General features: G+C 38.5%; 2 protein-coding genes across 6 annotated transcripts in view; both read right to left on the reverse strand.

Annotated features, from left to right (window-relative positions):
• The window catches only part of stg (string), a 24,422-nt gene extending 19,425 nt beyond the window's left edge, over positions 1–4,997 (reverse strand). The window contains exons 1-4 of one of the 5 annotated variants that reach the window (XM_089865475.1): positions 4,753–4,997; positions 3,005–3,091; positions 2,832–2,974; positions 153–226 (exon numbers count right to left, since the gene is read on the reverse strand). In XM_089865475.1, the coding sequence (XP_089721601.1) occupies positions 153–226; positions 2,832–2,974; positions 3,005–3,040 (253 nt within the window). In that variant the 5' untranslated portion in view covers positions 3,041–3,091; positions 4,753–4,997. Of the gene's footprint in view, positions 1–152; positions 227–2,831; positions 3,115–3,403; positions 3,542–4,752 lie in introns of those variants that run through there. The other 4 variants (XM_089865474.1, XM_089865473.1, XM_089865471.1 and 1 more) reach the window with 4 other exon arrangements.
• Positions 4,998–5,390: 393 nt separating this feature from the next.
• On the reverse strand, positions 5,391–11,872 carry LOC149705244 (DNA repair protein complementing XP-C cells homolog). Its single transcript, XM_089865457.1, has 7 exons — positions 8,420–11,872; positions 7,917–8,242; positions 7,187–7,412; positions 6,285–6,453; positions 5,827–5,920; positions 5,668–5,761; positions 5,391–5,607 (listed from the first exon to the last, which is right to left on the reverse strand). Exons 1-7 carry the CDS (start codon positions 10,223–10,225, stop codon positions 5,512–5,514), a joined length of 2,811 nt encoding a protein of 936 aa, XP_089721583.1. The 5' UTR covers positions 10,226–11,872; the 3' UTR covers positions 5,391–5,511.
• Positions 11,873–14,101: the final 2,229 nt, after the last annotated feature.

Below are 14,101 nucleotides of genomic sequence, written 5' to 3' on the forward strand. Positions count from 1 at the left end.
CCCTGAGGTTTTTGTCAAAAATTTATTTCCCTTTGGTTTTCCAGGTTTGTATGAACCCTGATGAACTATATTTATGTCAACGACCCCCCCCCCTCTTTAAAGGGAAGCTAAAGCGAGTGAGAGGACCTTAAAGGGAAAGGAATGGAACTTACCTTTTGAAAGTAGAAATGGTTTAATGGGAGAATCGCTTGACCAAGAAATTCGGCGTTTTGGAGTGAATGATGAGCTGAAGGCAAACAAAAACAATAATACTTTTTTAATTTAAAAACAATTGGTCAACTCTTCATTTGGACAATTACGTTTTACAAATTTATCAACTATTTTTACATTTCCTAACATTATCTCTAAAACTTTATTTTTTGGCCTATTTTTAAATCCCTCCCCCGACTTTTCACCCCCATTTTTAAATCCAATTTAACTAATTTTTAGCCTAATTTAAATTGTAACACTTTTCTGTAATAATTTTGGTCTATTTTTAAAATCCCATAACATGATAGCAACCTTTTTGGCCTATTTTTAAAACCCCCCAACATGATAGCAACCTTTTTAGCCTATTTTTAAAATCCCCCAACATGATAGTAACCTTTTCAGCCTATTTTTAAAATCCCCCAACATGATAGTAACCTTTTTGGCCTATTTTTAAAATCCCCCAACATGATAGCAACCTTTTTGGCCTATTTTTAAAACCCCCCAACATGATAGCAACCTTTTTAGCCTATTTTTAAAATCCCCCAACATGATAGTAACCTTTTCAGCCTATTTTTAAAATCCCCCAACATGATAGTAACCTTTTTGGCCTATTTTTAAAATCCCCCAACATGATAGCAACCTTTTTGGCCTATTTTTAAAACCCCCCAACATGATAGCAACCTTTTTAGCCTATTTTTAAAATCCCCCAACATGATAGTAACCTTTTCAGCCTATTTTTAAAATCCCCCAACATGATAGTAACCTTTTTGGCCTATTTTTAAAATCCCCCAACATGATAGCAACCTTTTTGGCCTATTTTTAAAACCCCCCAACATGATAGCAACCTTTTTAGCCTATTTTTAAAATCCCCCAACATGATAGTAACCTTTTCAGCCTATTTTTAAAATCCCCCAACATGATAGTAACCTTTTTGGCCTATTTTTAAAATCCCCCAACATGATAGCAACCTTTTTGGCCTATTTTTAAAACCCCCCAACATGATAGCAACCTTTTTAGCCTATTTTTAAAATCCCCCAACATGATAGTAACCTTTTCAGCCTATTTTTAAAATCCCCCAACATGATAGTAACCTTTTTGGCCTATTTTTAAAATCCCCCAACATGATAGCAACCTTTTTGGCCTATTTTTAAAATCCCCCAACATGATAGTAACCTTTTTGGCCTATTTTTAAAATCCCCAACATGATAGTAACCTTTTTGGCCTATTTTTAAAATCCCCAACATGATAGTAACCTTTTTGGCCTATTTTTAAAATCCCCAACATGATAGCAACCTTTTTAGCCTATTTTTAAAATCCCCCAACATGATAGTAACCTTTTCAGCCTATTTTTAAAATCCCCCAACATGATAGTAACCTTTTCAGCCTATTTTTAAAATCCCCCAACATGATAGTAACCTTTTTGGCCTATTTTTAAAATCCCCCAACATGATAGCAACCTTTTTGGCCTATTTTTAAAACCCCCCAACATGATAGCAACCTTTTTAGCCTATTTTTAAAATCCCCCAACATGATAGTAACCTTTTCAGCCTATTTTTAAAATCCCCCAACATGATAGTAACCTTTTTGGCCTATTTTTAAAATCCCCCAACATGATAGCAACCTTTTTGGCCTATTTTTAAAACCCCCCAACATGATAGCAACCTTTTTAGCCTATTTTTAAAATCCCCCAACATGATAGTAACCTTTTCAGCCTATTTTTAAAATCCCCCAACATGATAGTAACCTTTTTGGCCTATTTTTAAAATCCCCCAACATGATAGCAACCTTTTTGGCCTATTTTTAAAACCCCCCAACATGATAGCAACCTTTTTAGCCTATTTTTAAAATCCCCCAACATGATAGTAACCTTTTCAGCCTATTTTTAAAATCCCCCAACATGATAGTAACCTTTTTGGCCTATTTTTAAAATCCCCCAACATGATAGCAACCTTTTTGGCCTATTTTTAAAACCCCCCAACATGATAGCAACCTTTTTAGCCTATTTTTAAAATCCCCCAACATGATAGTAACCTTTTCAGCCTATTTTTAAAATCCCCCAACATGATAGTAACCTTTTTGGCCTATTTTTAAAATCCCCCAACATGATAGCAACCTTTTTGGCCTATTTTTAAAATCCCCCAACATGATAGTAACCTTTTTGGCCTATTTTTAAAATCCCCAACATGATAGTAACCTTTTTGGCCTATTTTTAAAATCCCCAACATGATAGCAACCTTTTTAGCCTATTTTTAAAATCCCCCAACATGATAGTAACCTTTTCAGCCTATTTTTAAAATCCCCCAACATGATAGTAACCTTTTTGGCCTATTTTTAAAACCCCCCAACATGATAGCAACCTTTTTAGCCTATTTTTAAAATCCCCCAACATGATAGTAACCTTTTCGGCCTATTTTTAAAATCCCCCAACATGATAGTAACCTTTTTGGCCTATTTTTAAAACCCCCCAACATGATAGCAACCTTTTTAGCCTATTTTTAAAATCCCCCAACATGATAGCAACCTTTTTGGCCTATTTTTAAAATCCCCAACATGATAGTAACCTTTTTGGCCTATTTTTAAATGCCCCGACTTTTAACTGCCATATTTGACCTATTCGTTAGCAAGTAGAAAAATTAACTAACCTTTTAGTTGTAAGTCCGTGCAAATTGAGCGTTAAATCCGTCATGGGTGATAGAATCCCCATTTGGGCCGCGGATAAACTATTCATTTTGAGCTGCTGAAGAAATTTTGGACGATTTGAGCTCAAATTTTGGAGGTTTTCCGAGTTTGAAGGGAGTTCCAAATCATCCTCAATGTTGGAATTCGAAGCTGAACAATCGTTAGAAGCCATCGTGAAATTTTAGAAGAAACTGATACATCCAAACTTGGCTTAGACAGTCATCTAGAAAAATTTGACGAAACTTGCTAAATAAAGAAACCAAAATACATTTCGTTTAAAATTGAGTTTTAGATAAGCTGAAAAAATTATAGGCCTGAAACATTAATGAAGCCAGAAATGTTCAATAAAACTTTTATCAAACTATTAAATACTGTTAAAGTATCACTCCATTTAAATTAGTTTAAGATAATTGCAAATCAAGTTTGTAACAGCCAATCATTCAAATACACATTGATAAGTTAAGCTTATGCAAAATTAGGCGGGTAAATTCGGTAATATTGACATGTGCTCGGCAAATTTTATGATAAAACTCACCCACTGCCGTTATGTTATCACAGATGCAAACACAACTGAGTTTTGATAAGACAATCAATCATACCCTAATTTTAATGTAAAACAACACCGACTGGCTTCATTTTTAACGCGTTAATCGGCAATATATCACCTACAAATCTTATCCCCCAATTAATATCCCTAAAAATACAATTAACGCGGGAAATAGGCTTTATTTTCACCAGGGATAGATAGACTTTTTTAAGACGGAATTCCCAACGGTTAATATTTACTTCAGTCCGACTCATAGACGAGTACATAGCCCCTTCCTTCAACACGTAACCAAAAAATTAAATTTTCTTATTGGCTCACTAAAACTACGTATTGGTGACGTTGCTGACAAGGAGGGCCAATAATACGTAATTCCTGTTTACATCTGTCGCTATGACTACGACCCCTCTTGCGTTGTACCAGAGCCCACTCGATCCGCGCTCCCGGACGCTGCGCTGCTCGCGCTATATAGCGCGAGCAGCTTACGTCGTGATGCGCGTGATCGAGTGGGCTATGGTTGTACAGAAAAGCATCTTTACAGGGGTTCAAAATGAAGCTGTCTAAAAGCAAGGGTACGGAAATTATTCGGGAATTATTTTTAATAGCAATTAAGAGGTAGGGAATTTATTGCCGGTGTTTTGGATTTGGAGTACATCTGTAAGGGTGAAAAGTGTTCGCTAATTCTTTCTAAAGCCAATCATGTCTACTATCCTCATAATTTTGTAAGCGAATTTGATGAAGTTAACCAAGGCTTAGTGAATGGCCAGGAGTTTTGTGAGCTTAGTGTTTGGTTAAAACCTGTTCGTGTTGTAATATCTATGAAGGCTTTTAAAGCATCACTACAACTTCATCAAAGAGAAATAAATCGTATTTCAAAATGTGTTTTGGTTTCAAGCCCTATGTCTTGTGTTACTTCCATTTTTAAACAATGTTCTTTCAAAAATTACAATCGGAGCCCAATCCATTCCAACTTGGCAGACGACGTTTATTTGACCCGGATATACATACAACGCCATAATGAAAATAAGACCCGCCTCTTCTTTCATACCCCCCGTCACGGGTAAGGGGGTCGTGGACTAGGACGCGCACCCGAATAACCCTGTTACCCATTCCGTCTTAAAAAAGTCTATCTATCCCTGTTTTCACATAAGTCACCCCAATTAAAAGGCGGGAATAGCCTTCAGAGTAACGGCACCTACTTGCCTTTGACTGTATTAAGCTCTATGGGTAGTTAACACGGAGTGCCACTACTCTACCGAACGTTGTAGGGATTCTATCTAAACAAGGGGCGCCGTAGACTTAAGCCTAACGGTATACGGTAAATATTGGTATCCACTTACCATTTTAAGCCTTTTTTAATTGAAGCAAACGTTGAGAAATAAATTAATCTACTAAACTGTACTATTAAATTGAAATTGAACTAATTTTCATTGCTTTTTCACTAAGGAATCCTTGGCCATTCGTGAGATACCGCGCCAATTTGAATACTTTTTACCGCCCACAAGGAACACACCTCCGGTCTAGCGCGTTCACTCAACTGGCTTGGCACTTGGCAGCGGGAGGCAGGCTGGCTTCGCGCGAGAAAGCCCACCGTAACGGAACCAAAGCTATTTGACGCGTCCGCTAGAGGCGCTATTCGCAGTGGGGGAAATATATACGAAGCAGGGGTTTTTGAGATGGAATGAGAATTAACTTGGATGGTGCTGTTAGCCTCCCAGTTATGGTGCTGTTATCCTCCCAGTTTTGGCGCTATATACTCAAACCAGGGTTCCTTTACGACGGAATAAGAAGTACCACTCAATTTAGGCGGTAATTACAAATGGGAAAAACTCACGCGCCAGAAGCTTTTACGATGGAATAATAGAATTGACGCGATTAAATTAGGAGAAATAGGGCCTAATTATACTAATTTTGTGATTAAACAGTTGCTTAAGATGGATTTTAAATAGCTGCTAATAATAAAATTAAATTTGTACTCTTGTTTCTTCAAAAATTAGTCTTTAATAAAATTTAATTTACAAAACACATAAGACAAAACTCTCCAAATGGTTAACATTAATATACATAAACTTTAATCGCGACGGAAATTGTTTGAAGAATTAATTATCATTGCCGTATTTAAGTTTAATTCTCTCCCGAATGAGAAGTCCTTTGATTAATTTCTTCCAATTATCGTAGACTCGTTTCTCCCGTTTCTAATTAATAATTAAGTTTAATAATAATTTGTATAAATTTGTGCGCGATTAAATTCTTACTTCTTGTTCGCGTTTTCTAATATTTTCCTGTTCTTCGTCCCAAGCTGCTAAAAGAGTTTCTTTGAATTCGGAACACACCACAAATCCGTCAAATCTGCTTAAAGCAAAACGACTGACTGAGTTACTGACAGACAAACAGACCAGACAGACTGAACTTACACGGGATGAGCGCCTCCCCCATGACTGTCAAAACCTACCAAAGCTGGCGCGCAATCCAAACCTAGTTTCCTAGCAATACGATTCAAACCTGGAACTACAATAAAAAACCTTTCTCACGTTAAGCCTTTGTTTTTGAATTTTATACGTTAAGCCTTTGTTTTTGAATTTTATTCGGTAAGCCTTTGTTTTTGAATTTTATTCGTTAAGCCTTTGTTTTTGAATTTTATTCGTTAAGCCTTTGTTTTTGAATTTTATACGTTAAGCCTTTGTTTTTGAATTTTATTCGTTAAGCCTTTGTTTTTGAATTTTATTCGTTAAGCCTTTGTTTTTGAATTTTATACGTTAAGCCTTTGTTTTTGAATTTTATACGTTAAGCCTTTGTTTTTGAATTTTATACGTTAAGCCTTTGTTTTTGAATTTTATTGGGTAAGCCTTTGTTAAGCCTAATTTGAACTTACGTTGTAAATGAACTGTTCCAGCGGGTAGCATAGATGGTTGGAAGAGCTCAATGTTTCCGTATTCATTCCGCGGAACTTTACCATCTTTCGCGGGTGGAGGAATGTAATCTTCGGTCTGCCAAGGCCCGAAAATCTCAAGTGGAAGGTCCGTTTTGAATTCCCCCGACATCTACGAATGATCAAAGTCATTTTAATGACCAAAACACGTCATCTAAAACCTATAGGAGTAGCGTGGGCTTTTTTCCACGACACCTTCTGACTCTATAAGAGATCTATGGGGAAATCCTTTACGTTACAACCATGGATAAAGAATGCGCGTGAGGAAATTTGTTTTCACTCTACAGGATAGGCAACTCCCTATCTCGAGCGACAGAATATTCTGTATACACTCTGTTACAACGTCGGTTGTCAGCACGCGCAAAGCTATTTCTCTATGTAACGTAACTTTGTACGTGCTGTCAAGAGACAAAAAACTTCAGGACCTTCAGGATTTAAAATATCCGCGAGTTTTGTAGCTCGAGTGCACGGACCACTAGGCCTTAGTTTCAAATACGTGTGAAATTACCTACAGCCTACTACACGTATTTGAAACTAGGCCTAGAGGTCCGTGCACTCGAGCTAAAAAACTCGCGGATATTTTAAACCCTGAAGATCCTGAAGTTTTTTGTCTCTTGACAGCACGTACAAAGCTACGTTACATAGAGAATGAGCTTTGCGCGTGCTGACAACCGACGTTGTAACAGAGTATATACAGAATGTCGTTAGAGATAGGGAGTTGCCGATCCTATAGCGTGAAAACAAATTTCAACCTCACGCGCATCCTTCATCCATGTTACAACCCTATTTCTCCCATTCTCCAATGATACTAGATACTTGGGGTTACGACAATCGGGGTTACGAACCTTATCCCACTTTGGTCTGGCTTTGACAATTTTGTAGGGAACTTCGCCCCGTTTTACGACCTTGGCCTGTTTCATCCACGTTTCTCTGGAATGCAAAGTGTGAACGCACTCTCGAGCGTAAATCGGTTCGGATCGAACGAAACCGAGCGTTGGCGCGTCTGGAGGGTAAATGCCTTCGAATTTCAGCAAATGTCTTTTCAACGCGTATAGAGGATGGTTTTTAAATCTACAGACAAATAAATAAACGAAAAATAGACCAATAACGGATCAATTATATGGCTACCCAAACGAATATGAATCTCCTAGACTTTAAGAACAATTTTATAATTCATTGACTTTTGTCCCGTTTTTAAATCCCTTCCCATGACTTTTACGTGACATTTTAAACCCATCTAAAAGTTTCCGTAACGTTTAACCAAGGATGATATGGGAAGGATGCGTAATCTGAGGTAAATCGGTGGGCCCGCTAACTGTGGAACGAAAATGGGGGAGGAATACTCGGAAAAATGGCGGACGGACTTATTGATTCGTCTGACGTAGACCGTCCGCCATTTTTCCGAGTATTCCTCCCCGATTTCTAGCGTCCTACCGGACCTGAGTCGTTCCTCAGATAGTGGGTCCACCGATTTTACATCCATTTAAAAAACTCCCCGACTTTTCCAGGAGTTCCATGATTTTTCCCGCGGGTAACTAAGACCCCTTTAAACTACACCAATCGTGCACGACTTACTCGCCAACTGTTTTGGGCATGGGTTTATCCATCAAGGCAGCTTGCATCTGTTTCTCTTCATCAATATATCTCTGATCATTGGGAGGCTCGTAAATGCCAATAGTTTCCTCCCACCAATCAGGATCCACCCTTTCTTTCTGAGCCACGGTCAGCCAATTAGTCGCGTATTTCTTGGTGACGTCGCGAATATAAAATTTGTTATCAATGGCCATCATGTAAGACGAAGCTTTTAATAAGTTGGCCTCGATTTCGCCAGGTTTATCCACTCTTTTATTTACAACATCAACGCAAATCCATTTTCTCTCCGATGGTATAAATACTTCAACCTAAATTTTTGGAGTAATGACAGTCCTTAAATTTGGCCGTATTATTCGCAACGGGGACATAGCGCCGGGTGCCACTACTCTATAAATTAAGGTTAGAGTAATGGCGGATCCCAGCTTTGACCGTATTAAGCTCTATGGGGGTTCGCTACCGGTCTTTAGAAAATGGCGATTACTTGCCCAATAATCGACGGAATCCACTTTGAGCGCTTCAACTTCATCCGAGGATTCGGATGAAAGAATTTTAACCTTTTTCTCTCGGACCGACCTCAAACTCGGGTCACTTTCTTTCGATTTTTTCCTTGGTAAAGACTTTTTCTTCGACTTCGATTTGAGCTCGAAATCATTATCGGAATCGACTTCGATCAAACTTAAGTCGTCTTCACTCGAAAAACTGGATTCATTTCGTTTGCTGGCCGATTTTTTACGACCTGATTTCTTATTCGCCGATTCCGCTTCACTTCCCGACTCATTATCATTGTAATTGACTTTTTTAAGGGACTTTCGACGTGGCGTTGTTTTGGTTGTAGTGTTTTCATCGGGTTTTGCCTTTGAAGCGCTTGGTTTTGGATCGGACGTCTTTGGATTGGATTTGTTCGTTTTTGGATTGGATTTGTTCGTTTTTGGATTGGATTTGTTCGTTTTTGAGTTGGATTCGTTCGTTTTTGGTTCAGTTTTCGCGTCTTTTTCACCCTTTGTTTTTATCAAATCAGTTGCCTTGAAGGAAATGGGGTAGGCAGCTAAACATAATCTAACATCCATGTTCAACATTCGCGCTACGCTGACGAACATCGCGACAAAATCTCGCGCTGATTTCGCCTGACGTTCTTCGAAACACGATACCAAACACGCTTCTAAATCCTGATTAACAATTTTATCCTCAAAAACCTGAGGCGTAAAGGTGAATTCGCTGGTGAAAAAGCGTAGCAACTTATCGACAAAAATGACTGAACATTTGGAAGATTTCTCCATAAATCTTTCGGCGCAAAATGAGAGCGCTAACGCGTTTAGCGTCGGCGAATTGATCACGTGATTTAAGTGAAACAGGTGCGAGATATAGGCCAATAAGTGGACTTTGTGCATACTGATTTGTACATCTTTTTTGAAGCGGTTCAGTTGGCGCCTGGCGTATAACGCGAAATCAAACGCTTTTCGTTTACGTTTGTGACGTTTTAGCGTTTCATTTTCAAGCGTTATTTCGACGCCATTTTGGGGGATGACGGGGTTGTACTCTTCGAGCGATTGTTCGGGAGGGATTTCGGGAACTTCGTCCCAATCAACATCGCTATCGCTATCGCTGCTGGAATCAGCGGTATTTTGAAGAGGGGTTTTTGAACTCGAGGAGGTGTTTGTTGTTTTTAGCGGTTTTGAGGATGAGGTTGATGGAGGGCAATTGAGTGAGGTACTTTCGATAAGATCGGGTGATTTGGCTGCTGTCTGTTTTATGGTTTTAGAGGTAGAGTTTATTGAAGTATCGCTAGCGTTGGGTGATTTAGCGGTTAGTTTAGTTTTTTGGCTTGAGCTAGAGCTAAGTTTCTTTGATTTAGCGTTAAGTTTGGTTGAAGTAACGCTGGAATTGGTTGAAGTAGGGCTGTTTTTCTTTGAGCTGGTGCTAGGTTTGCTTGATTTAGCATTGGGTTTAGTTAATGTTTCGGTAACGCTAGTCTTAGTCGCTGTCTCGATAACGCTAGCTTTAGTAATTTTAATACTTTTCGTTTTTGATAGGTCATTTTCGAACACGGCTTCGTTTTTATCATCGCAAATTGACGTAGACGCGTTTGATTTAGACTTATTTTTATTAGGTAATTTTGTTTGTGGCCCCGATTTCTTAGTGACAAAATCTGTACTCACGGTTTCTTCAACTTTCTTTCGAACTTTGCTTTTCTTACTCGCCGATTTTGGCTTCGATTCTTCAAAATCGTTATCGGAGTCACTTGCTACGTTAATAGTGGACTTGCTAGCGGCTCGCTTCCTCGTTAACACCATTTTTATTCAATTTATTTACTTTTTCAATTAGATTTAACCGTTACCTTGACGCGACCGTTAAGGGTACGCGGCCGCGCACGTGTTTTGTGTTACGTAACTGAAATTAAAGCGGAACTAGAAGCAGACAACGTCTCAAACAGATTTTATTTGGATAGACTGGAAATAAGGACTTTTAAAATAGTCATTGGCGCATGCGCGAGCTTAGATTCTCGAATCGTAGGCGGGTAATTCAAATTTCCGAGAGCACGTGGTTCTTAGGGGTGGACGAAATTGATTTTCGAATATCTTCGGTTCTATCGCTTCAAATATGATCCAATTTTCACGAATGGAGTGTTTCAACGTATTCTACTATACCATAAAGTTTAAAAAGTATAGAGTGTATACTTCTATAAAAACAATTAAATTTAATGTCAAAATGATGGATTCGGCGCTAAAACTCGCAATAACTTCGGATCTATTAATCCAAATGTCTTGAAATTTTACTGGGAGGTTTATGTCGATGTACTCTATTGTAAAATAAAGGTTTGAATGTTGCCGAATTCTCTCACCCGAGAGCGCTGTTAGCTTGACTTAAGGAATGTCATCTCGCGGTAAAATAGAGAGAAAATAAGAAGTAGCGTTTCTTAAAAGTCGCCCCTTACGAAAGTACCGCTCACGGGCCTTGATTAACGTAGGCAGCGGTTTTAAAAGTTTTAGAGTGAAGAGTTTCTTATATTTTAAACAGTAAATCGGGCTAGAATATGGAACTTTTGAATATCTAATACGAAATGAAACTAAATAAAAAAAAACACTTTCTTTAATTGAAATAAAAGATTTCATCCATAAATCTCCATCGGCTCAAAACAGCTAAGTGGCGTCTAACTTAAGTCATAAGTTTAGGCTCCATAAGTGTGACACTTCCTGTACGTCAAGACATTGCGCTGGAGATGGGGGCTTTTTGCCAAACTTTGAAACATTAACTTGGGACAATATTCAAGTACCACCACCACGACACACTCGACTACTGTCGTTTAATTTCTAGCCTCCGTTATTGGTAGAGGAGTTTTTTGTGACGCAAGTCTCTCGATCCTTTGTTCAACGAAATGTCTCTCGAATCTTCTTGGAGATGAAAGTTGGCACCCAACCGGGGGTGGGGGAGGGGAGGGGAAGAGGAAGAATTTAAATTGAGTTTGTCGCGAAGAGACGAGAGCGTGATGGGCCGGGGGGGGGGGGGCGCAACTAATCATCAACTTCCAGCATACGCGTCTCTCCGATATTCACTTTTTACGGTTTAAACCCAAAACTATCTCAAAGGCGAAACTAATACGCTTACATGGTTAGTTGGATGTAGTGGCACTTGCGTAAGATCATTTCTATTCAATAATACCGGTTCGGGTTCGAGGAATCTCACGTACTCCCGATGATACAATAACTAGAGATTTACTGAACAGAGATTTTAGATTCGATTAGGCTGGGTTGGATTAGCTTACGGTTTTGATTATGCTAAAAGTTTATTAGCTTAGGTTAGGTGCAGATTAGATTGGATTACATTACAATATGTTACACTAGGTTACATTGGGTTTGATTATGTTACACTAGGTTACATTGGGTTTGATTATGTTACACTAGGTTACATTGGGTTTGATTATGTTACACTAGGTTACATTGGGTTTGATTATGTTACACTAGGTTACATTGGGTTTGATTATGTTACACTAGGTTACATTGGGTTTGATTATGTTACACTAGGTTACATTGGGTTTGATTATGTTACACTAGGTTACATTGGGTTTGATTATGTTACACTAGGTTACATTGGGTTTGATTATGTTACACTAGGTTACATTGGGTTTGATTATGTTACACTAGGTTACATTGGGTTTGATTATGTTACACTAGGTTACATTGGGTTTGATTATGTTACACTAGGTTACATTGGGTTTGATTATGTTACACTAGGTTACATTGGGTTTGATTATGTTACACTAGGTTACATTGGGTTTGATTATGTTACACTAGGTTACATTGGGTTTGATTATGTTACACTAGGTTACATTGGGTTTGATTATGTTACACTAGGTTACATTGGGTTTGATTATGTTACACTAGGTTACATTGGGTTTGATTATGTTACACTAGGTTACATTGGGTTTGATTATGTTACACTAGGTTACATTGGGTTTGATTATGTTACACTAGGTTACATTGGGTTTGATTATGTTACACTAGGTTACATTGGGTTTGATTATGTTACACTAGGTTACATTGGGTTTGATTATGTTACACTAGGTTACATTGGGTTTGATTATGTTACACTAGGTTTGATTACGTTACACCATAAGTTTATAAGTGATATGTTTTATAAGTATGACACCACCTATACTATACTTCGTAATGCTAGAGATTTACAGTTCGAGCTAGTCCTACACTCGGTGGTTAATTTTGCAGGACTTCCATCTAGGTTCGATTTAGTCTGCATTACTAAACCATTGACAGCAGGTCCTGACCAGGCGTCGCTTTACCTCGAATCTATGACCTACCTCACTCACTTCGTGACAAGCTCCAGTTTCTAAGTTACCAGTGACAAACTTATGGAGGTAACATATCTTACTAACTTACGGCGGTTAGACTAGATTACACTGGGTTTGATTATGTTACATTAGGGGTTTTGTTACGTTACGTTGTTAGAAGCGTACTGTACCCCAAAAGGAAAACTTTATACGTTTGCGACTCTTCTTGATGACTTGAGCCGCTTGTTCGGTATTGGTCTCCCCATCATCATTTGACCTCTTAACCGCGGAGTAATATTATAGTTCTTTGATGTCGGCTGCCTGTAAATAGGACGAAAGAGCTAGTATTCGCCAATCACGAGACCGTAGTTTCCAAGCGCATTCCTCGAACTCTCCCGACGTTCAAGATGACTTTACACTATACCCGAAAGCTACGGCGGAGTAATACAGCCTTCGAGAGAAGCGTAGAAGACGCGTCTAGATGCGGTGGGGTTAAGTCCACCCCCGTATCGTTGGCCGCGATACTAAATGCCTGAAAATATAAGGGTACGTAACGTTGACTCGTTCAATTGGACTCAATTGAATAATTGCTTTTTCGGCTCCGTGCCATTTCCTCAATTAACAATGAAGAACCCAAAGATCTACGTCTCTTTTTTCTATTTTTTATTCTAGATGATTTTTATCTCAGTCGTCATCGTATCTTTTCTCATATTTTGGTTCTTCTCAAGCCCGAGTAACGAAATACTTCCATGAGTGAGACGATACTGCATGCGTGGCTTCTTAAAAACTCGTCTATTATAGACTAATGGCACCCCATGTTATTTCCCCATAGAACTTAATACAATCGAAGGCAGAGGGCTGCCATTACCCTATTGGCCTACAAATAATCCGTGACTCGCTGTTTGCTAATTGTTCAAAATAAAGCTGAACTTTTCTGAAATACAAAAGTTAAGATGTTAGCGTTGGGGTAAAATAAATTTTATACGCTTATGTCATAGGGGTTTCTATTATAACTGACTGTACTGCACTGCAGGCATTCTTGGAAGCGTTTGAAAATCGTTCAGTTATTGAAGGAAAAACAAGCTACAGGCTCCGCCCGCAACAATGGCATTTTTAAACCTATGTTTTAGATCATTGGTTTATGGTATATACAGAGTTAAATAGAGGAAAAAGTCAGGGATTTGGGAATTAGAGGAAAAATTCAGGGATTTGGGAAATAGAGGAAAAATTCAGGGATTTGGGAAATAGAGGAAAAATTCAGGGATTTGGGAAATAGAGGAAAAATTCAGGGATTTGGGAAATAGAGGAAAAATTCAGGGATTCGGAAAATAGAGGAAAAATTCAGGGTTTTGGAAAATAGAGGAAAGTCAGGGATTCGGAAAATAGA

The sequence above is a fragment of the Phalangium opilio genome, unplaced genomic scaffold, assembly GCF_054372755.1.
Source record: "Phalangium opilio isolate 3A_F unplaced genomic scaffold, DU_Popi_V2 ptg000014l_1, whole genome shotgun sequence".
Lineage (NCBI taxonomy): Eukaryota > Metazoa > Arthropoda > Arachnida > Opiliones > Phalangiidae > Phalangium > Phalangium opilio.